Source organism: Macaca thibetana, chromosome 3 (genome assembly GCF_024542745.1).
Source record: "Macaca thibetana thibetana isolate TM-01 chromosome 3, ASM2454274v1, whole genome shotgun sequence".
Lineage (NCBI taxonomy): Eukaryota > Metazoa > Chordata > Mammalia > Primates > Cercopithecidae > Macaca > Macaca thibetana.
Genome location: NC_065580.1, coordinates 149,078,345 through 149,103,279, shown reverse-complemented (window position 1 = coordinate 149,103,279; position 24,935 = coordinate 149,078,345). Strand labels below are relative to the sequence as shown.

At 39.8% G+C, this 24,935-nt stretch overlaps 1 protein-coding gene across 2 annotated transcripts in view; it reads right to left on the bottom strand.

Annotated features, from left to right (window-relative positions):
• Window positions 1-24,935, bottom strand: part of SDK1 (sidekick cell adhesion molecule 1) — a 978,941-nt gene that overhangs the window by 645,990 nt on the left and 308,016 nt on the right. The window contains exon 2 of one of the 2 annotated variants that reach the window (XM_050785652.1): window positions 10,248-10,407. In XM_050785652.1, coding sequence (XP_050641609.1) covers window positions 10,248-10,407 — 160 coding nt within the window. Of the gene's footprint in view, window positions 1-10,247; window positions 10,408-24,935 lie in introns of those variants that run through there. The other variant, XM_050785653.1, reaches the window with a different exon arrangement.

Below are 24,935 nucleotides of genomic sequence, written 5' to 3'. Positions count from 1 at the left end.
TGAATTCTCCCTTGTTGGGTCCTGGAAATTCTTGCATTCCTATAAATATTCATTAACTTTGTTCTCTGATACTGTGAAGATATTGAGCAGTAGTTGGATCCTTTTGGGTCTTGCTTTTCAAGACTTGTTAGGCAGAACCAGAGCAGGATTTGGTCTAGGGCTAACCATTCTCAAGACCCAAGACAACTCTGTGTAGGTTATCTGATAAACTCATGAATACGACGTTTGACGGTTTGGCTGGTGAGAACAGACACTCCGCCAAGTCCTGTGTAAGCACAGAGAACATTGCCTCTAATCTTCTTGGATAGTCCTTTCCCTTGCCTGGGGTAGTTTTCTCACATGAATGTGCTGATGAATATTCTGCCAAACACTCAAGGTGGACCCTCTGGAGGTCTCCAGCATTCTTTCTCTATGTAGTGCTCTCTTATCCAGTACCCTGCCCTTAGAAATCTCACTGCCTAGATCTTTCCAAACTCTCAGCTCTCTTCAACTCAGAAAGTCCTCTAGGTTCTGCCTGGGTTTTCCTTCTCTATGCCACAGCCTAGAAATCCCCTCAAGGCAGTAAGCAGAGGGTAATCATAGGGCTCCCCTTGTTTGTCTTCTATCTCTCAGCGATCACATTCTTTCACTGCCTGATATCCAATGTCTTGAGAACTGTTCATATTTTTCCAGTTTTACAGTTGTTTCAAATGAGGCAGTAAATCAGATCCCAATTACTTTATCTTGGCCCAGGTTGTCAGTTTTTAGGGAGACAAAGAAGAAGAAAGGACTCAGCCATAGAATTAGGCAACAGTTCTAGAAGCTGCCCTTTCACGTAAGCCACATATCCCAGCATAAGGGATGCTGCCAGAGATATCTGTTGTGGATAAGGATGTTGTGGGGAGTCTCTAGTAGCCCCAAAGAAGAGTCAAGCACGCATCGTAAGGTCCTGGAATAATATTATGCCTTCTGCAGAAGGGAACTACGTACATTGAAGGGCAACTTCTGATGTCCTTAGGACAAACTGAAGTCCTGATCCCATAGGTATTAAGAAAACATGCCAGACTGGGAACATAGTGAGATCCCATCTCTACAAAATATACATATCTTGTATATACATCTATACACTCTAGCCTAAGCAACAGAGCAAGACTCTATCTTGAAAGAAAGAAAATATGCAACTGGAGATAAGCATGAGGAGGGAATTATTAACAGAACTATGTAGCCATAAGAGTAAGACTACTCTCTCAGTTATACACAGGCCTCACCAACTGATAGAACAGTTAAACACTCAGGCCTGGGATTATACATGGGTCGCCTTGATCTGGAAAATGAAGATGTCACACTACCGCCTTACTCGTGTGTGGCGAAAGGGAGCACAGTGAAGGAAGAGTCTTCCAAGCAGACGGAGCTGCAAGTAGTACCTTTGGTCCTTAACTTTGAATGGGGAGAGATTTGAGAAAGAAATGGGTTGGGAATGGATGTAAAGAGACACTTGGGCACTGACAACTTGCTTGGCTGATGGGAAAGAGGCCTGAGAGAAATAGGACTGGAAATTCAGAAACAAAGAAAGTCATTTGTTAAAAACCCAATGGGGGTGGCTGACGTATGTGGATTTTTGATATCACTAGAGAGCATCCACTTCAGATAAGGCACTCATCAATCAATTGAAGAGGATGACTCAACTGTGGTTGTCATTTAGATTTCTTCTCAACTAATAAAATGGGACATAAACCGGTCATGTTGGCAAGGACTGAGGCTATGAATGAATCCGACAGCAGCAGCTCCTCCTCACCAAAGCTAATCTGGCTTTTGCCAATGCCAGATGCCAAACCTGGCAACGGCAGAGACTGATGCTGAACCAACAGTGCAACATGATTCTTCAAGCTGGCCACTTGCGACTGGCTGCTTATATCTGGCCTTTCTACCAAGGAAACATGCAGTGACTCTTCCTAATCAAACTCAGTATCTCTTCTGGATACGGATCTGCCTTCTCTGTTCATTGACTCAGCCAGCACCACAATCTGGAAGCTTGAATACCTAATCTATATGCATGGCAGCCTGCACAGCATTGCCGCAGATCAGGGACTCATTGTACTTACTGAAGGAGGTATGAGAACAGGCACTTTCCCCAGGGGATCAGGTAGGCCTAGCAGATATTGCATTACCTGGAAGTAGCCACACTAATAGGATAATAGGATTCGGAACAATGCCTGGTAGTGTTAGCTGGACATGGTGGCTCATGCCTGTAATCTCAACACTTGGGGAGGCCGAGCTGGGTCAATCACTTGAGCCCAGGAATTTGAGACCAGCCTGGGCAACATGGTAAAACCCTGTGTCTACAAAAAAAAAAAATAAAAGAATTAGCCGGGCATGGTGGTGTGTGCCTGTACTCCTAGCTACGTGGGAAGCTGAGGTCGGAGGATGAACTGAGCCCAGAAGGTCGAGGCTGCAATGAACTGTGACTGTGCCACTGCACTTCAACCTGGGCAGCAAAGCAAGACCCTGTCTCAAAAAAAAAAAAAAATTTGTTAAACCTGAGGTCAAGATATGATTGGTCCCTATTCTGGCCATCTATTTGGTTTTTTCCCCCCAACTTTAGGCTCTTTTGGATTACACACCTGAGTTCTCGGGTGAGGGAAGATATCCCATAGAAGAAAAAGGGATCCAGAGAATTGGACTCTTTAATACATCCTAGTCACTTTGTGCACTTCATGCCAGTGGGCTGGTGAAAAAGAAAGGCATTACTACACTGACGGAGGTAATGACTCTAATTACCCTGAGACATTGGGGCTGGTGCCACACAGCAGAGGTGAGGAGGAGAGAAGTCGCTGGGGTATCCCTTAGTGCTCGCAAGACCAGTTGCAATTAGAGAATCCACGGCCCAACAGAAGTAAGACAACTAAAAGCTGAGATGAGGGCCTGGGCCACCCAGCACCAAGCAAATTCGACTAGCTGAGGAGCAGGCTGAGATTCACGCATACCTAGAACGGGCAGGAGAAAATACATACACCCATTATAGCCTTGAGACTTGGTCTAGTAAGAAAAACAGCTTGTTCCACTAACTCTTTTGAATAAAGTCCTTGTTAGAAACTACAGCTGACTACCTTCTTAGAAGGAACCCTTTCATTAATTAGACCTAATAGTCAGTACAAGTTACACTGAGGGGTTCCAGGAATAGACTCAATTTTGTCCTCTTACATTCCATTTAAAGAATCCTTTTGGTCTGGAAGTGGTGGCTCACACCTGTAACTCCAGCACTTTGGGAGACCAAGGCAGTAGGACTGTTGAGACCAGGAGTTCAAGACCAGGCTGGGTAACATAGCAAGACCCTATGTCTAAATAATAATAATAATAATAATAATAATGATAGCTAGCTGTGGTGGCACCCATCTGTGATCCCAGCTACTAGGGAGGATGGTGCAGAAGGATCACTTGAGCCTAGGAGTTCAAGGCTGCAATGAGCTATGATCACACTATTGCAGTCCAGCCTGAGCGACAGAGTGAGACCCTCTCTCTCAAAAAAAAAAAAAAGGAAGGAAAGAAAGAAAAATCCTTGTGGCTCCACCTTTTACTTGAGCTGCTGGTGTGGTCAACACTTCCAAGCAGCCCAGAGTGGCCTTATGGTGGCACAGCTGGCATCACTTTGCCTCAACCCATGCCTCATATTTCTTGCTTCCTGTCCTGGAGATTCTCTGGCACCAGTCAGCAGGTTTAGCTGCTTACTAATGCTTGAGCTAATTAGAAATGAAGGCTAATAACCATGGGGCCCATATTTATCAGCCAAGTACAGGAGCTGATAAATATTTTCCTCTTTCACCCATTAGGGTGGGCACTTCTGAGATTCATTTCCTAAGACACCATAGAGGTTCCAAACAAGATTGAGCTCCAGCCACTTATAGTGACTGCCAACTTGATAAGGGATCCCTGCACTGGTGCTTCCTTCCTCCCTGCTTCATTCCCCTGCCTTTACACCTGCTGCCTGGGATGACATTCACAAACAAGGAGACGCAAGCTTTATCTCCACCACTGTCATCAGGAGATCCCAGGTTATTAGAGACAGAACTGTCTGATTCGTTGCAAATATTGTCCCAGTTTGTTGCTTGCCTTTTAACTTGTAAGGATTATTTAAGCATATGGGCAATTAAAATTTTTATCTCTTTTATACAAAACTTGTAAATATTTGTAAATTTATCTGTGATCTGTTTCTGGTGAAGTTCCTCAATGCTTTTGTACTTTGTCCTGGTATAGTTTGAGATCATTCAAATATTCCCTTTGTTTATGTTTCCTTTTTTTTTATATTTAATTCATCAATGTATCTGAAATTCATTTTGATGTTTAATGAGGATGTATTTTGAATGTTGTTTGCAAAAAGCTGTTTTTAGCATTGGTTTGAGAACTCATTTGAATATATATATATATATATACTTTTTTATTTTGTTTACTTTTATTTTTGAGACAGAGTTTCATTCTTGTTGCCTAGGCTGGAGTACAATGGCACGATTTCAGTTTATTGCAACCTCCACCTTCCGGGTTCAAGCGATTCTCCTGCCTCCCGAGTAGCTGGGATTATAGGCATGAGCCACCACAACCGGCTAATTTTGTATTTTTAGTAGAGACAGGGTTTCTCCATATTGGTTAGGCTGGTCTTGAACTCCTGACCTCAGGTGATCTGCCCACCTCAGCCTCCCAAATTGCTGGGATTACAGGCGTGAGCCACCATGCCTGGCCTTGATTATATATGTTTTATAAATACAATGGTCTGGATCAAAATGCTCCTCTGGCATACTGTTTAATTTTATACTATTAACATATTACTTAATTATTATGGCATTCTAATATGCCTTAGATTCTAGAAAAATAAATTCCTCCCCACTATTTATTTAATGTTTTGAAATTTTGTTGGTATTCTTCTGTTTATATTTCCAGATAAGCTTTAGAAAAACTTCATCAGTCAAGTTACTTCCCCAGAAAATCCCATTGGCATTTTTTATTAAAATATCCAGGCCAGGTGCAGTGGCTTACACCTGTAATCCCAGTACTTTGGGAGGCCAAGACTGGCAGATCACTTGAGGCCAGGAGTTTGAGACCAGACTAGGCAACATAGTGCAAACCCCATCTGTACAAAAAATACAGAACTTAGCCAGGTGTGGTGGTGGGTCCCGTGGTCCCAGCTACTTGAGAGGCTGAGGCAGGAGGATTGCTTGAGCCCAGGAGGCTGAATCTGAAGTGAGCCATGATCATGCCACTTGCACTCCAACCTGGGCAACAGAGTGAGACCCTATCTCAATAAAATAAAATCAGCTATTGATATTAGGTTTCTTAAAAGTGCTACTGATGTTAGGCTAAAATTCTACGATGGTTTCAAAGGAACTGTAATTTTTATAGCATTTGGGTTTCCTATATAAGGATCTTCTTTTATATCGCATTACACACTTTCCATGTGGGTTCTACTCATTTCTTGTAAAACTTATTCCCAGGTATTTCATAATTTTTATTGATACTGTGAAATGTGTTTGCCTTTTTATAAAACAAAAGAAAAAAATAACCTTTCCCTTAACCATTCTTATTTTCCCTGGAATAAAGCAAGAATAAACATCCATCAAATTTCTATTTTTATATTGTCATAGAAATTGAACCACAGAGGCAGGTTACATAAGAAAACTATAAAATTTTTAGGAGTTTAGAGTATACAATTATTCCTTCTGTTACAATAATAAATATTGTGCCTAGTATTAAGAAATTCTTGGCTTATGTGTATGTATATCTTGAATATAATTACAACTTTTTTTTTTATTCCAAAGTAGAAAATAATTTAGAGTAAATGCTTTCTGAAAAGAATACAAATCCACCTAAGACATCTATGCAAACTTAGCTTAATTGCTGAATTACCATCAACTTGCTAAGGTAGTAGTCACCTGTGCCGAAATGTAGACATGAGCATGAATATGAAACATAACATTTGAGGCCAGGCGCGGTGGCTCACGCCTGTAACCCCAGCACTTTGGGAGGCTGAGACAGGCAGATCACTTGAGGTCAGGAGTTCAAGATCAGCCTGGCCATCATGGTGAAACACCTTCTCTACTAATAATACAAAAATTAGCCGTGCATGGTGACACATGCCTGTAGTTTCAGCTACTCCGGAGGTTGACAATCGCTTGAGACCAGGAAACAAAGGTTGCAGTGAGCCAAGATTGCTCCACTACACACCAGCCTGGGCAACAGAGTGAGATTCCACCTCCAAAAAAAAGAAAAGAAAGAAAGAAAGAAACACAACATTTGAAATTCACTGTGCAGTGTGTAATGCAAAGAAAATGCTATTTTAAGTCAAAGCTAGAAAAAGTAAATGTATAGTATTTGCTCTTTATAGGTTTAACATTTTTGTAACTCACACCAACGTGAGGAAAAATAAAGGTTCTGTTAAGACAGGAAACAGCTACCATTTTTAGAAAGTATCCATGGTTTTTTCATGTGAAACTTAGAGGGGTCTCATGAAGGCTAACATATGATAAATGAAGGTGCTTATTGGAAGGAAGCAGAGGAAAGAGTAATTTGAAAAAATAGCATGAGATTTTTAGGCAGGTTTTATATCTTGAAAAAAAAAGGATAGCAAGATATGATAGATTCCTAATAACCCATCTCAGTGTCTGAGGCCCTCGTTGAACATAATATAATTTATCACGAATACCCCAAACAATTCTTGCTTCAGAATCACCCATTCCTTATGTTTCCCGTGTCACAGTAGTGAAGCACCTAGCTTATTTTAATGGTCCATATATAATGAGTCACTCCCTCAGTCTTGCTTCAATACCACCACCGTTTTGTCTTCTTGTGTGTTTCCAATGAACAAATAAGTTTGCAAGGGCAAGAAGAATGCAAATAGAGTTCCTCCTCTTCCTGTAGTTTTAAGTTGACTGCAAATTGTCTCACTATAAGTTTGAAAGGTAGCATATATAATAGCTTATTGTACATTTTGGCATTTAAAATACAACTGTTACACCATTCTTTTTTTATTTTTATTTTTTGGAGATGGAGTCTCACTCTGTAGCCCAGGCTGGAGTGCAGTGGTGCGATCCTGGCTCACTGCAACCTCCGCCTACCGGGTTCAAGTGATTCTCCTGCCTCAGCCTCCCAATTAGCTGGGATTACAAGCATGCACCAACCATACCCGGCTAATTTTTGTATTTTTAGTAGAGACGGGGTTTCACCATGTTGGCCAGGCTGGTGGTATCTAACTGCTGACCTCAAATGATCCGCCTGCCTCGGCCTCCCAAAGTGCTGAGATTACAGGTGTCAGCCGCTGTGCCGGGCCTACACAATTATTTTAAATAGAAATGCTGCTTGCCTTATGAAGGTGTTATGTCCGAATAAATCTATCACATGTTGAAAATATCCTAGGTCAAATGTGCATTTTACGTACCTACCCTCACAGACACCATGGCTTAGCCTAGCCTATATTAAGCATGCTCCGAACACTAGTATCAGCCTACAAATGGGCAAAATCATCTAACACAAAGCCTGCTTTACAATAAACTGTTGAATATATCATGTGACTTACTAAATACTATACTTAAAGTAAAAAACAGAAGGGTTTCTCACCTACGTCAAGTCAAAAACTTGTTAAGTTGAACCATCGTTAAGTTGGGGACTCTCTGTATATTCGATAAAATAAAATGCAAATAATCGTTTTCAGACCCATATTATCCATTTAAAAATCGAAAGAATTCTTTAATAGTGGGAACTTGGATATTATTCTGTCTTACTCTTGCACCCCCGAGAGAGAGTTCCACAGGAAGACTCAGATATGGGACACGTGTGCTTTCTCCTGGGATGGAGGAGAAATCACTATTACGGGTGGTCGGAGAAGAGAAACGGCTTGGTGCCTACACAAAGGCATGTTCTTAGGGAATTCAATGTCAGAAAACATCCATGTGGAAACTGAAGATCTAGGAAACAATTCCTTTCCCACTATCCAAGGCGTGTAGCCTGGCTGCCAGGCCACTGCCACACATTATCCACATCGTGCCCTGCTTCTTCTTAGGAAGAACAATCTGGGTTCTTTGAAACCCCATTCCTTTCTTTCGGGGGCACACAAAGCACGATGTAATTTAATTTTTATGAGACCCCTCATAAAAAAGTGCGGTGGGCTTTATTATACTCATTTTTCAGATGGAAAAAGATCAACATGCTTAGATAACTTGTCCAAAGTCACACCGGTAAGCTCAAGAGCAAGTCCCTAAACTCCAGTCATCTGTCATCAGCCACTACTCAAACATGGTTCTCAATTCTAAGTTTTTTGTTTTTGCTTTCTTACACCCCTTCTAACAAACCAAGCCTTGCGATATCACATGGTAATAATGTATAGTGCTGCCTACGATCATTAGAGCCTTAAACGCTCACAATACTCCAGATGAAGAGGGATCTTTCCCATTTTGCAAACGCTTACAGTACTCTCTTTACACTTATGGCAGGGCTCATGGGCCACCTGCCCAAAGTGATACCACCACTGCTCAGGTGCAGTGGAACTGGATTCTGCCAGTCCGGGGATTCAGGACTGTTTGATTTCAACATGCTATGATCTACTACGATAAACTTCTCCCTGAGTGTAGATCCTCCGATAGGGTAGGCCCGATAATGTAAGCAGTCACACACTCACTTGTCTAAAGCGTGGCTGGCTGATGGGAATGGGCAGAGCAAGTGAGGTGCGACAAGGGAGGGGGCTGCCAGAGAGCACCGAGGAGAACCAGGGAGTGTCTGTGCCTTTGCTGGGGGCAGCTCTGCTCAGCCACTGCTCCTGACTGGGGCTGCAGACCAGGCAGCCAGGCCTTCTGATTGGTCTACAGAGGCTGGGAAGCAAGGTTTTTACAGAAAATCTTACAACTGTCAAATGTTGACAGCCAATAAAAAAAATATGCTGTGGCTCACTCCTATAATCTTAGCAATTCGGGAGGCCAATGCAGGCAGATCACCTGAGGTCAGGAGTTCGAGACCAGCCTGGTCAACACAGTGAAACCCTGTCTCTACTAAAAATACAAAAATTAGCCAGGCTTGGTGGCTCACCCCTGTAGTCCCAGCTACTCGGGAGGCTGAGGCAGGAGGATCGTCTGAAGCCAGGAGGTGAAGGTTGCAGTGAGCCAAGATCATGCCACTGCATTCCAGCCTGGGCAACAAGAGTGAAACTCCATCTCAAAAAAAAAAGAAAAGAGAGAGAGAGAAAAATGCTGTACGCATTCCCACATATATTTTTAATTGATTTTTAAAATACAAACACACACACAACTGACACACACATAAATTCTGGGCAGGCTGAGTGTGGTTCCACGGACCACCATATCACAACCTCAGAGGTAAAGAGAGTGAGTGGGTGGGCTATTCCCCATTTTGAGAAGCTTATTAGTCCACTTAAAATGCCTCTGTACAGCCCATTCTTTACTTCATCTGAAGAAGAACACGGCATCGCTGACTTTGCTAATAGTGAGGCCTCCTGGACTTTTCTGGCATGCCAGTTCTCCATCCTGCATGGAACTGCAGCATCTAATATTATCATCCTCACAAAGTATAGCCCTGAAAAGCTCTGAAGTGTGGTAAGACCCTGAGGCTCCAAAGGCTGTGCCGCTGCCTCCAGGTGAATCCTCACCTCAGTCTTATCCTGATCTCGTGCTCTGCCCCAGGTTCAGGCCCTCTGTCCCCACATCATGTTCACCCCATGTGCATCAGATCCCTGGTGCCTGGCACAGTGCCGGGCACATGGCAGGACTTCAATATATACTGTTTTTTTGCTGCTGAATATAGAGGCTGTACTCATGCCCATTCTCTATGATTCCATCCGTCCCTATCTCCACTTGAAAGCAGCTAGGAAAGATTTTCGCTGACTACTCAGAGCTCTAGCTACCAAACTAAAGATCTGTTTAAACATTTGTGCCTAGATAGGAATGATACTTGTGGGTGGGGCTGTTGCCCTTGGAAAGTAAATGTATCATACTAAAGCTGTTACTGGCATTGCTCTGTAACCATAGCTTTTTGTTGCCTGACAATTTCACTAATGGGCTTACTTTTACAAATATAATGATAGACTTCCTAGGTGTAAACACAACCTATAGGAGAACAGCAAATCACATTCTAATTACATATTCAAATCTATTCATTTAATCTTGAATGCATTAGAAATTCCATCCAGTATTTTCACTCATTGTGCTATGATGGCCAATAAGGCAAGTATTCCAAACACATCGACTGAAATGGGATCTTATTTTCAAGCGATCAATTACTTATATTCGCTGCTGTAGGTGGTGAGCTCGCGGCCATCGCGCATCCACTTGAACTCCAAAGGCCAGCTCCCTTCGGCCAGGCAGGTGAGAACAAGGCGGTTCCCTTCCAGATGGATCTGTGGCAGGCCTGGCTCCGTTTTAAAATACGGAGCAACGTCATCTGAAATATTAAAAAACAAAACAAAAACAAAACTGAAGTGCGCGTGAAAGTGGCACTCATCTAATTAATAAACCTATTATTTAAACAAACCTAATATTAAAATGAAAGTGATGGCTATTTGGCCCAATTAAGAAGTAAATAATCCTTTACCCCCTGGAAACATGCAATACCCCAGATAATATTTCAAAAAGCTGAAAGCTCAATGATACCCGCATTTGAAAGCATCTGACAGGTTCATCCAAGTTATTTCCACTTATGGTGAACAGCTTATTGAAGGGACACGTCGGAAAAATCCCTGTACATACAAGCCTTTGGTTTTAACTAGGCAATCTGTTTGCGAGAAAACAGTCAAGTGTATGCGAGCTATAAAAGCGAAGTTACCTCTATAACCCTCAATTTGTTTAAAAAAAGTAGGATAAGCAAGATTAACATACATACATAAAGGACATGAATCACAATCTAGCTTTCCTTTCATACACACACAGAAATGGTCTCTTCTAGGGACTTTCAATGGGATGCAACACAGGAAACTCGTGGTATATTCACATAATGGAACAGCGCACGGCAGCGAGAATGGAGCAACAATCGCTACACACAGCAACATGGGTAAATCCCACACACATCAAGTCGAGCGAAAGAAGCCAGACAGAATTTTCAAAAAAGCTGATAGCATGTGCCACTATTCAAAAGCTCATAAAAGTTCAGAGCCAGGTAAAACTGATCTATGGTGTCAGAGGTTAAGGATAAGGGTTACCTCTGAGGGACAGGATAGCGAAGGGGGTGAAGGGAATGGGATGGCTTATGAAAAGCAGGTCAAAATGTATTTCCTGATATGGTTACAATGGTACATTTACTTTGTGAAAATGGATAGAATCCTAGATATGTCCAGTTTTTGTAGATCTGTTTCAATGATGTTTTTTAATATGGATGCAGCACACTTGGCTTCTAGCTCTAGCGTCACTAATAACTACATGATCTTCATCAGGACTTACAGGTTTTTGTTTCTTCATCAGCACAATAAACTGGATTATATGACTCCTCATTTTTCTACAAAAGTCCCCAAGATCCACCTGCATAATCAGCTTTCTAACTTTCATTCAGGCCTCCTCCCGTCTCTGCTCACACAGAGCACTCCAGGCACACTTCACTTCTTGCACATTTAAACCCAAGCCACGCTCTTTCCCAGAGTTGTGGTCTGAATGTCCCCTCCAAAACTCACGATGAAATGTGATGGCCATTATAACTGCAATAAGAGGCGGGACCTTGAAGATATGATTAGGTCATGGAGGCTCTACCTTCAGGAATGGATTAACGCTGATACTGTGGGGCAGGGTTAGTTATCAAGGGAGTGGGGTCCTCATAAAAAGGATAAGTTGGGTCCCCATTCTCTTTCTGTCTCATGCACTCCCTTGACAGGATGATATAGCACAAAGGGCCTCCCCAGATGCACTGCTATGTTGTTGAACTTCCCAGCCTCTAGAACCATGAGTCAAATACACTTACATCGTTTTTGAATTACCCAGTCTGTTACAGCAGCAGAAAATGGACTGAGACACCTACTGTAGGGCCTTCGCACTTGGTCTTTCCTCCACCTAGGATGCTCTGTGCGTGCTGATCTTTTCTCATCCTTCAGATTAACTAAAGCTCCTCCCGCACAATATGCCCTAACAAGTCATTATGTTTATTCCATTCACAATACTTATCAGATTCTGAAATTAAAGTGTTTGTAGGTTACTCTGCATTACATTAGTCTTGATCACTTCTGAATTCCTAGCACCTAGAACAATGTCAGGAACTAAGGAGATATTTAATAAATATTTGTTGAATGAATAAATATAATAACACAAACATCAGCAATCACTAGTATTTATTATTTACTATGTGCTGGAAACCATTCTAAATGCTATCTATCTATCTATCTATCTATCTATCTATCTATATAAACTTATTTCTCACAAAAGCTCTACAAAATAGACATCATCATTATACCCATTTTAAGGATGAATAAACAGAAGCATGGAGAAGTTAAATAACTTGCTCAACGCTACTCAGCCAGTAGGCAGTGAAGTCATGATTTAAATCCAGATAATCTAGCTCCAGAATCAACCAATTCTATATATTTTGACTCCAAGTGTCACATATTTCTTAATATGGAAAATTTCTTTTCAAGAATTCATACCCAACTTTAAATTTTGGTAATTTATTTGTGACATTACAAAGCTGTTCTTATAAATTACTGTACATTTAATAAACATCAAATAGCATATTAGAAATGTTAACATTGAAACTAGTTGCACATTAAACTACAGGGCATAAACTGAATATATAGAATTTAAATATAAATATATAGGTTATTTTGTCATTTTGTTGATCACTATATTCCATCATAATTGGTATATTAGTAATACAATATTACCAACCTCTCACAAGTATTTATTCATTTATTCATTCAAATAAATAAATATTAAATTGCATTTATGAGTATAGCAAGAACTTACAGTAGGAGATTTAACCTAGTCAATGAGATGAAATGCAGGAGCTGAGAACAAAAAGGTTGGCAGCACTCAAAACACTTAAACAGGTCCTCTGGTAGGAGCAAACATGGCAAGTACCCTTGGACAGTACGAAGGACTGAACAGCAAGCCTTGCCGCAGGTGCAAAGAGAGTGACTGGAAGGGGGATGAGCAGGGCCAGGTTGTGCAGGGCCTTGCAAGCAGGGCAAGCCCATGTTCTGGTTCCCATCCCATCCTTGCATGATTATCTATGGTGCCCACCTCATATTCAAGTGTTTGAGTATTAATAACATGTGTGATCACCCTATTTATAACCTTGTAGAAAGTACTGTCAAGATAATGATGATGATGATGATGATGGTTAGCTCTTACTACAAAAGGACAGCCAGTTGTGGTGGCTCATGCCTATAATCCCAACACTTTGGGAGGCTGAGGCAGAAGGATTGCTTGAGCTCCAGAGTGCAAGACCAGCCTGGACAACACAGTGAGACCCCATCTCCACAAAAATTTTTTAAAAAATTAACCAGTGTGGTGGTATGCACCTGCAGTCCCAGCTACGAAGGGGGCTGAGGTGGAAGGATTACTTGAGCCTAGGAAGTCAAGGCTGCAGTGAGCCGTGATTGTGCCACTGCACTCCAGCCTGGCAGCCTGGGTGACAGACCAAGACCCTGTCTCAAAAAGAAAAAAAAAAAGACAGCAAAAAGTCTTTGAAGAGGTTGTATGACTGTGTTGTTAAAAGAACATTCTGGCTGTTATGTGAGAAGAAATAAAAGAGGGAGTGGAGTAGTGGGAGGACACCAGTCCAGAGGCCACTGCAGTGATCTGCTTTAAAACAATAGTTAGGTGGTAAAAAAAGATTCAGTGATAGATTGGTTATGGATGTGAGGGAGAGGGAGATGTCAAGAAGGATTCTTATGTCTCTGACTTGTACATCTTTCTGTTCAATAAACAAGCATTGATTCTAGGAACCAGCCTCTGTAATCACCATTGGGTATACAAAGTGTAAGACACAGTCGCTGTCCCTTAAGAGCTTATAATCTAGGACTGATGCAGGAATATAAGTAGTAAAGTGTTAGATGCTGTGATAGCACATGTAACTCAAAGTCAGGAGTAGTCAAGCCTTGTCCTGTTCCAAGAGTTCCACCTGCTTCTGCTGCACCTGACATGTGCTAAGCTGTATTTCAAGTGCATTCTTAAATTTGATTGTAGCCATGTGTCCAATTTCCCTTTTTGTTATGTACTTCAGCTAAAATCATCTCCTCTTATGACCCAAACAGTCTAATAAAGCTGAACTGCAATGAAGGTGGCCTTGATCCTGTGGGATTTACTGAGCTACAGGCTTTATTAATGTCTTGCCATTTGCACTCTGTTTAACAATAGAAAAAGAAATGCCACTTTATATGGTTCTAGTGTCCTACATGAATGAGTCATTAAAAAAAATACATCTTTTTTGAAAGGGAAAAGCTTCAAGATAGAAGCTCAAAAATTTGGTTTTGGTTTTGCAATTTCGTTTTACAATTGATAGACCATCATCAATTTAATATAGTATACAATGGATTTGAATTAAAATGATACTACAACTCAATTTTTCATAGACTTTATAGTTAACCAAACATGCCTATACTATGTACAAATTATAATGCTGGGTACTGTGAGCTAGTAGGAAAAAAAAATGCTCATAAATGGTTTCATATAGTTGGCAAGCAAATATCTTGAGATCCAAATGGCTGTAAAATTATGGTCAGCACAGACACTAACATTCATTATAAGGAGAAGGGAGGGGAAAATATGTCAGTGCCCTGGAATTTTAAGCGTTCAAATTAAAATCATAACCACAAGTATTTTGACATAGATTAGCCAATGTGGGGAATAGCACATCCCTGAGCCCAGCACTATTTACCATTGAAATACATACAGTAGATCATCAAGTTAAAAGAAGGCATAAAGGTAACAAAACACAAAAACTTTGGGGACAGAAAGGGAGAGACAAGGATCAGTATTTAAGTCTGCACAGACCCCCTGCAAAAGCAATTGATCTTTACATACTTTAATTCGGACAGAGAACATTCTGAAATGATTCATAAAGAAAATTATTGAGTTGCCTCTCAGGTAAAGTTATAAAACTTTGACCTGGGGAAAAGCCAAGGGCCCACATATTAATCTTTGAGGGGTTTGTGTATTTCAAGTAATAATAGACATTCCCTTCCTCAGGAAAATGACCAGACGTTAAGAATACTTCTATATTCTAACAATGAACATTAGAAGACCCTAGAATAAATTACTAAGGAAAAGTGAAATTTCCATTTTCATATAGAAAGTTTTCTATGTTTAAAATAGAACATAAATCATGTATGAAAAAGAGTTTCGGGGGGAGGGATTGCATTGGGAGTTATACCTGATGTAAATGACGAGTTGATGGGTGCTGACGAGGTTGATGGGTGCAGCATGCCAACATGGCACAAGTATACATATGTAACAAACCTGCACGTTATCCACATGTACCCTAGAACTTAAAGTATAATAAAATAAAATAAAATAAAAAGAAAATCAAAAAACAATAACAAAAAAAAAGAAAAAGAAAAAGAGTTTCATCTGTCTAATACAGATTTAAGATCTGTCCAAAGGACAGGAATGGACTTAACATTCTCTCAAGACAACATCATAATTTTTAACTTTTAAGTTCAGGTTCAGCAGGATGTGCAGGTTTGTTACACAGGTAAACATGTGTCATGGGGGTTTGTTGTACAGATTATTTCATCACCCAGGTTTTAAGCCTGGTATCCATTAGTTACTCTTTCTGATCCTCTCCCTCCTCTCACCCTCCACGCTCCAGTAGGCCCCAGTGTGTCTTGTTCCCCTCTCTGTGTCCAAGTGTTCTCATCATTTACCTCCCACTTATAAGGGAGAACGTGCGGTATTTGGTTTTCCGTTACTGTGTTAGTTTGCTAAGCATGGCCTCCAGCTCCATCCATGTCCCAGCAAAGGACATGATCTGCATAGTTTTTATGGCAGCATAGTATTCCATGGTATATATGTACCGTATTTTCTTTATCCAGTCGATCACTGATGGGTATTTGGGTTGATTCCATGTCATTGCTATTGGGAATGTATGCGTATATGTATCTTTATAATAGAACGATTTATACTCCTCTGGGTGTATACCCAGTTAATAGGATTGCTGGGTCGAATGGTATTTCTGTCTTCAGGTCTTTGAGGAATCACCACACTGTCTTCCACTATGGCTGAACTAATTGACACTCCTACCGTTAGAGAAATGCAAATCAAAACCACAATAAGATACCAGTTAGAATGGCTGTAATTAAAAAGCCAAAAAATAGGAGATGCTGGAGAGGTTGTGGAGAAAAAGGAAGGCTTATACAACATCATAATTTTTTGTGAAGATGACACTTTCCTAAGTAAACTTTTAAGCTTTTCAGATCCAGTGTAAATGTATTTCATGGTACCTTTCCAATGTGAGAATCTTCTGCTCATCTAGAAACGGACCGTGACCCATGTATCTGCATCACAAGGGCAGCAGCTGGAGCCTATGAAGTGTGGAGGCAGAGCCTCACCCTGTGTCTCCCGGCTTCCCTAACATCAAGAAGGGGGGTCTTCCAGGGATTTTCACTGCTGTTCCACAACAGCTAAAATTAAGTCTTATCACCTGACACCCTTCAATGGCAGAATGAATAGGAATCAACTATGAGGTATCAAGCAAGTTAAACTGCAAGTTCTTCCTTTGACTCTGCCCAAGAGAGCTTCCACTAGGATAATCATCACCTGTTCGAGAATGTGCCCTTTTCTCCTCCATTTTAAAAAGATAATGAATAAAGAAATAATTAACCCCCACTTAGCAGAAGAATCAACTGTACCACAAACAAGTTGGGGCGGGGGGGGGGGAGTCTCTGAAGCCTGCAAAGTCCACGTGTCCTGGTGAAGTGATGATGAGCTGTATTAAGCCATCATAATCAGCACCGTCAATCAGGTGCGAGTCCAGCCGGGAGGATCAGAATGCCAGCGTGAATGGAGCAATCAGCCAGGGCAGGTTCTTTATTACTGAACTCTGCTTTTGCCACAGCTGAATTTCCCAGGGCGACTAATCTTTTGGTTTAAACCACTAATCTTCCTTTCAAAACTTCTTTTATATCAAATTCAAACATTTTCATGCCCCAAGCTTATGAATGTACCATGAGCGAAAAGTTTTATTTTTCAAATTCCAGTGAGAAACAAAAGCACAGGGCAGAATGTATCATTTGTGAACAACTATTCTGAGAAATGTGGGTAGAAGATTCTTTTCTGGTAAGTGTAGTCTTTCAAATTTCAGCTGCTGGCAGTTCATTATGTATACCTATTGAAGCCAGGAATTTAATCTCACGGTGCAATGTGCTTTCTTCATAATAGTAATATCAATCTTTTTAAAGACAACAATTATGATTTTCAAATGTATTTCTGGGGTAAGGTTTAAATAGATAACTAGATATGTGCCGCTCTAGTTAAATATGCAAATATAGACAGGTCCACATTATGATGCTGTAAGAGGACACTATGACTGGTTTTTTAATTTGATTTTTTATTTCCACAGGTTTTTGGGGAACAAGTGGTGTTTGGTTACACAACTAAGTTCTTTAGCGGTGATCTGTGAGATTTTGGTGCACTCATCACCTGAGCAGTGTACACTGTACCCAATGTGTAGTCTTTTATCCCTCACCCCCTCCCACCCTTTCCCACAAGTCCCCAAAGTCCATTGTATCATTCTTATGCCTCTGCATCCCCACAGTTTAGCTCCCATTTATCAGTGAGAACATACGATGTTTGGTTTTCCATTCCCTAGTTACTTCACTTAGAATAATGATCTCCAGTTCCACCCAGGTAGCTGTGAATGCCATGATTTCATTTCTTTTTAGAGCTGAATAGTATTCCATGGTTGTATGAGTTTACATTCTCACCAGCAGCATAAAAGTGTTCCCTTTTCACCCCATCACCACAAACATCTATTTTTTTTTTTTTTTTTTTATGGCCACTTTTGCAGGAGTAAGGAGTTTGCATTGTGGTTTTGATTTGCATTTTCCTGGATCAATAGCCATAATTTAAAAAAAAATTTAAAAAAAATAGATGTTGGTGGGGATGTGGTGGAAAGGGAACACTTTTACACTGCTGCTGGGAATGTAAACTAGTACAACCACTATGGAAAACAGTGTGAAGATTCCCTAAAGAACTAAAAGTAGAACTACCCTTTGATCCAGCAATCCCACTCCTGGGTATCTACCCAGAGGAAAAGAAGGCATTACACGAAAAAGAAACCTATGACTGTTTTAGGACAAAGTCCTCTATCTGATAAGCTAAAAAAAAAAAACGCAGTTAGGAGCGGGCAGGTAGGAAAAGGCAGTTCAGGCTGCACTTTCGGTCACCACCTGAGTAAATCATTTGGTTGTTAAATGTGAAGAGGAGACAGTGCAGCAGGAGAAGGAAGAGCCAGAGGAGAAAGGAGAAAAAGGACATAAACGAATGGTACATATTAATTCCCAAACTACATAATTCTCCCTCCAGCAAGGAGTTGGCTCTATTACCACAGCAAATTCCCAGGCTTCCTTTTCTTAGCTTATCATAAATACTTCTAAATACTTCCCAGTGGTAGACTTTCAAATATACTTAGATGTACCATCATCTTCTGTGGATCTAAAAAAAAAAAAAAAAATCACCCAGCTTCTCTGTATTTCACCTTATCTCTCTCTACTACTGCCTTGTAAAATAAGTATCAGACATTTCAGGATGAAAGGTAGCTACAATTGAACGAATATATATCTTATTTCAAACAATAAAAAAAAATGCAAGTCAAAGATTGTGTTGCATATTTTTTTATCTCACCATACAGTCATCACTTTGTACTCAAAAGTTCAACTAAAAAGTATGGGATTTTCTCTAAGTACTTTGTCCCTGGTGTCCTCTCCATATTTGAGTCAGTCCATATGAAAACAGAGAAAGCAGGAGAGTCCCTGAGATTTCCATTAAACAGCACTGTGAACAGTTTGCCTGTGCAGTCAGCCAGTGGGGAAGTCAAACTGATTATCTCTGTTTTCTCTGAAATCAATGCGAATTAACAGCATATTTAAGGAAACTCTTGAGGTAAACCTACCCTTCCAATATTTTCCCCTAAGAAACCATTCAAGCTTCCAGTGAGATTAATCCACAGTTGAAACTGATGGTAGAAACATAAATGGCTATATTTATGTACTAGTTTTATCTTGCACTGCGCTAATCTATTTCAGTATATAAATTAATAATAAGACACAGTGGGATAAATACAATTCCCCTGTTTCTCCAAACTGAAATAAGCTTTCAGCTCTCCAATATTTTACTTCAAAGCAGAAGTATACTAAATTGTCATTTCTATGGTTTGTAGTGAAAAAGTATGACCAACCAAAATAAGAGGAAAGTTATCAGGAATAACCAACATTATTCTTGAATACGGCACAATATTTCTTTCAAAGATTCTTTCAAATAATCTTAAGAAATCAACTCTGCTTAAATAAAAAACTGAAAGGTCCAAGAAAAGAAACTTAAATATGATGTACCTTCTCCTGCTTAGCTGTTAGCTGGTGAGTTTAGGGGAAATATGTCCTGCCATATAAACTGAGATGTAAAAGATATCCACATGGTGAAGATTTAATTTTACATCAAGAAATTACATGAGAAAAGAACTTGTAAGGACATCTAAGTTCAACCAGACAAAGCTTGTTGATTTTAGCAAAGTTACAAACCATAGAGGTTTCTCAAAAAGTAATCATACGGATTTGAGTTTAAAGCAATGGGTTCAAATCCCAGCTCTATGCCGGGTGTGATGGCTCCTGCCTGTAATCCCAGCACTTTGGGAGGCTGAGGTGGGCAGATCACCTGAGGTCAGGAGTTTGAGACCAGTCTGGCCAACATAGCGAGACCCCCATCTCTACTAAAAACACAAAAATTAGCTGGGCATGGTGGTGTGTCCCTGTGGTCCCAGCTACTTGTGAGGCTGACGCAGAAGAATCACTTGAACCCAGGAGGCAAAGGTTGCAGTGAACCAAGATCATGCCACTGCACTCCAGCCTGGGTGAGGGAACGAGACTCTGCCTGGAAAAAAAAAAAAAAGAAGAAGAAGGCTGGGCGCTGTGGCTCACGCATGTAATCCCAGCACTTTGGGAGACCGAGACAGGCAGATCACGAGGTCAGGAAATCGAGATCATCCTGGCTAACAGAGTGAAACCCCGTCTCTACTAAAAATACAAAAAATTAGTCGGGTATGGTGGCATGCGCCTGTTGTCCCAGCTACTTGGGAGGCCAAGGCAGGAGAATCGTTTGAACCCGGGAAGCAGAGACTGCAGTGAGCAGAGATCACACCACTGCACTCCAGCCTGGGCAACAGATCGAGACTCTGTCTCAGAAAAGAAAAAAAAAAAAAAAAGGAAAGAAAGAAAAAAGAAAAAGAAAAATCCCAGCTCTCCCCTGACTAGTTCTGTGATCTTGGACAACCTACTTAACCTCCTATGTCTGGGTTTCTCAATCAACAAAGCAATAGCACCAACTTCTTCAAGAACAGCAGTTCTCAAAGTTTTTGGTCTCAGGATCCCTTTGCAACATACAAAAAAATTGAGGACCCCTAAATTCTTGTTTATGTGACTTATTTCTTTCCATATTTATCATATTAGAGAGCAACCTGTGAACTTTAAAAAGTTATTAATTCCTTAAAAAATCAAAGTCATTACATTATTAACACCAAAGACACATTTATGAAAAACAAATATATTATCCAAAAGAAAACTAAAAATTCTTAAAAGTGGCACCGTTTAACTGGTTTTCAAATTTTTCCAGTGTCTAGCTTAATAAAGGACAACTAGATTCTCACACCTGTCTCTGCATTTAGTCTCTTGTATAACATGTTGTTTTTGTTGAAGGATATTAATAAAACACAGCCTCCCAGACACATAGCTGGAAAGGAGGGGAATATTTTAATTGCCTTTTCAAATAGCTGTGAATATTTTTGTTAATACTGCAGTAAAACTAAACAAGCATCAGTTTCTTAAAGGTTAGTTGCGATGCGGAATCTGAAACCCCATAAACGACACTTTGGTGCTTTGTTACATTAAAATCCTTTAGACTCTCTTGCACTTGGAATGGATCTTTTCCATACGCATGGCTTTCCCGGTTCGCTGAGTGATGCAGACCTTCCAAACGTTGACACGTTTCATTATACAGTGAAAAAATATCACGTGTTAATACAGCTTCCTATCTCATCAGACACCTTCTTAAATAATGGGAAAATGTCAAGCTCATGGTGGGCATATTCAAGATTTCCAAAATTCTAATTTTTACTTATGAGCTCAATTTTTATCATTAGCCACAAATACTGTCAGTTGTTTTCATTGATGCAACAGGCTTATTTTCTTCATTTTCAAGAAAATCCTGCCAAATACCCAAGTCTAAATTACTACAGTATTTCTGTCAGCCACTACTTCAAGTAAAAATGGGGTGCCATACAAAAAAGCAGCCAGTTCAGCTCCCAGCTCGGACAACCTCCCAAAGCCTTTGCCTTGAGACAACCATCACATTTTGGTGTACGGCAGAAGAGTTTATACGTAATTCGCATTCTGACACAGAATATTTTTAAAATTTTGAGTCAACGTTTAATAGAATTAATAATTTTTACTACTTTAAGGCTATTTTTGAGAGAGCTAGATTTTGGGTTTTACTCATAGGTGTGTGGCAGGGATGAGTAACACACCAAGTGGTGTAGTTTGGCACCACTGCCGCGGGATACGTGCTCAGGTGCCAGAAGTTTTCTCATGACTGCTTTTAAATTGTTGCCAAAAGCTCAACGAGGGGAGAAAGTACAAAGGTCGATTCAGATGAAACGCTTTTGGCCTCGTGGCCACCCCCAGCAAAGGCGCTCAGGGTCTGCCACAGGTTCTTGAACTACACTTTGAGAATTGCTGCTCTAGACTTTGTCTCAAGGATTAAATTATTTAATGTGTGCAGAATGCTTATGCCAGCACCTGCTAGAAAAGCACAATCTATGTGTTAGTTCCTATTAAAACATGTTGTCACAGAATGAAATTGCATCTTCCTACAGAATGCTGAATCTTGAGCTTCATCCACGACACATTTACTTTTGGCTTTCTAAATAACACACATAAATCAGGCTACCGTCTTAAATGTCAATAACTATGAAGCCAAAGAAGTTGTTCAATTTAAAGAAAAGAAAGCATTCATATTTTCAATTACTTCAGAGTTCTGGAGAAGTCTAGACATTGATGTTATTATTTGCTCTGTCATTCAACAAATATTTATTAAATACCTACTAAACGTCTACGAAATGGGAATACAAATGAGAATTTTGAAAAAGGAACAAGAATAGGATCACACCTTCATGGAGCTTATCTTCTAGTTCAGGGAGATAAACAGTAAACAAACAACGAAAATATATAGTACAGTTGGTTTTACTAATGCACGTATTTCTTTTATTCAAATCACTTCATATGTGTTTGAGAAACAGAAACTGATATTTGTATAACACAGAAGTTGTAGTGATTTACACATTATTTCCCCCTGGAATATTAAGGATCTAAGGTGATCATGAACAAGCTTTATCATTTAACTCAAAGGTGACCCTTAAAATAAAAGGAAATGATTAGCAGCAGCAGCAGCACAACAAATAACAACTTTAAAAACTAAAAAAAAAAAAAAAAAAAGTACCTTCCTTTGTGTAGTGCAAATCGTGACTAGTAACCAGTGTAGGTGCTTCACAAACCACTTCACTTTCTACGACATGACACTATTGAGAGAAGTTGAAGGTGCATCTTGGAAGCCCTTTCTCTTTTTATCAAAACAGCAAATCAATGAAGCAAGTTACTAGTAGTAGTATTTCTTTATTAGTGTCCTGATTGCAAAATTCCACAGATTTTTGAGGGTTTGTACCTAACACTTTTTTCATAAGTTCTGTTATTTTGGTGTATGATTTCACGGAATGTTTTTTCAGGAACACACATATAGAATAATAAGAGAAACACCTCTATATAATGTAATGATAATGCTATAGAAAAAATAAGAGAAAGAAGAGGAAAACAGAAATCTGGGGAAGAAGTGGCAACTGTCAACAAGGAAGATCGTTTTAAAAAGGCCTCGTTGAGAATGAGACATCTGAGTAAGAAAGGGAAGCAGCTAAGGAAGGGGGTGATGCATTAAGGTATCCCGACAGCAGGAAAAGCAAGTACAAAGTCACTGATGTGGGAGTCAGTCCAGTATGTCCTAAGACCAGTAGTGAGACCAGGGTGGATGAAGTACAGTGAGTGAGGGGGACGACAGATGAGGGTAAAAAGTAAGAGGAAGAAGTCTTATGACACCCTGGACTTACAAGGGACAATGGAAGCCAATGGGGAAATTTGAGCAAAAGTGTGATAGGTTCTGACTTCACTGGCTCACTACTCACTCCGCACTCAACTCTGCTGCAATTGGGCTACAAGGGCTGAAGCTGAGAGACCACTCAGGAGGCCATCTTGTTAATCCAGATGAGAAAGGATGGTCATTTGGTAAACTGGTTGCAGTAAAGGTGGAAATGGTTGATCAGACCTGGGGCCTATGGTAGAATTTATAGATACAGGGTGAAGCATAAGAGAAAAAAAAGAATCAATGACGATAACAAGATTTCTGGACAGAAAAAAACAGAAAAATGTAGTTGTCATTTCCCACAATGGGAACTCATGATGGAAGGAGCTGGCTCAGAGGAAAAGAACAAGAGCTCAGTGTTGAACTCAGGATGTTTGAAATATCCACCAGACATCCACACAGAGCTGTTAAATTAGAAGTTAGATTCAGCCAGTATATGTGATTTTCACAAAAATGCAAAATTAACACCTTGGAAATTAATATCTTTCAAAATTAACATCTGGAATTAGATAATTGGATCATTCCAAATCATAAATTTTATTTTAAAAAATCATTAATTTAAAAAATAAACTTTTGTCAGACATGAAACATACAAATTAAGTAAACCAAAACAATTTGATAAGAAGTAAAAATGTAAAATGTCCTAGATTATTTCAAAAACAAAGCTAAAAATAGAAATCATCTTATCTAAAATAAAGATTTGCAAAAGCTCTGAAATAATTTTACCCTGACACATTTTAATTCTCATTTTCTTATCAAGTATACCCAGTTGGTATGTCAAATCTAATTACATAATCAGACCTAGTGAAAATTACTCTGGAAAAAAAAATTAAATAGTGGGTGACATTTCTATTATTCAAGATAGAAAAACATACTGTCAAAATATATAATAGAATCAATAATCTAGGTGCGTAATTTTTAACCATTAAGCTGTACTTTAGTTTCCTTCCCAATAAGAAGGAAAAGTCAGCATTATTAGTAAACAGGAAGGTCTTGCATGCCTGAGCAATGAAGTAGATGAGACTCAGCAGTTCACTGACGACTGTGGGCACTTTTTCCTTGAGAATATTTTTCCTTAAGTGAAACATTATTTCTTCAAAGAATAAAACAATCTTATAAGCAGTGAGCTATATATGCTTTCTCCTTACAGACAGAATTCTACAGTAAAAATTTCCTGAGTCTAAAATTCCACAATATATCCATTTGGATTATTTAACTGTTCTTTCAAACGCCATTACCACAAGGTAGCAAAAAATTACCTTATACAGTAGACATCACACCTTGGGTGTGGGTGTGGGTATGTGTGTGTGTGGGTGGGTGGGTGGGTGTGTGTGTTTCTTGTTTTTTTTTCCCCCTCAAGTGCTATAGACCATTAATCAAGATAGAAAACATCCTAGACTAGTAAACAAAACTAAACAAAATTAAAAGAACTAAATGTATACAGAGTGTATCCTCTGGCCATAGTATTAATAGAATAAAACTAGCAAACAAAACTCACACTCACACTCACACACACATACACACAGCCCTTCTAGAACTAAGGAGTTGAACAAGGCTACATGATACAAGATCCACACACAAAATCAATCACATTTCTAT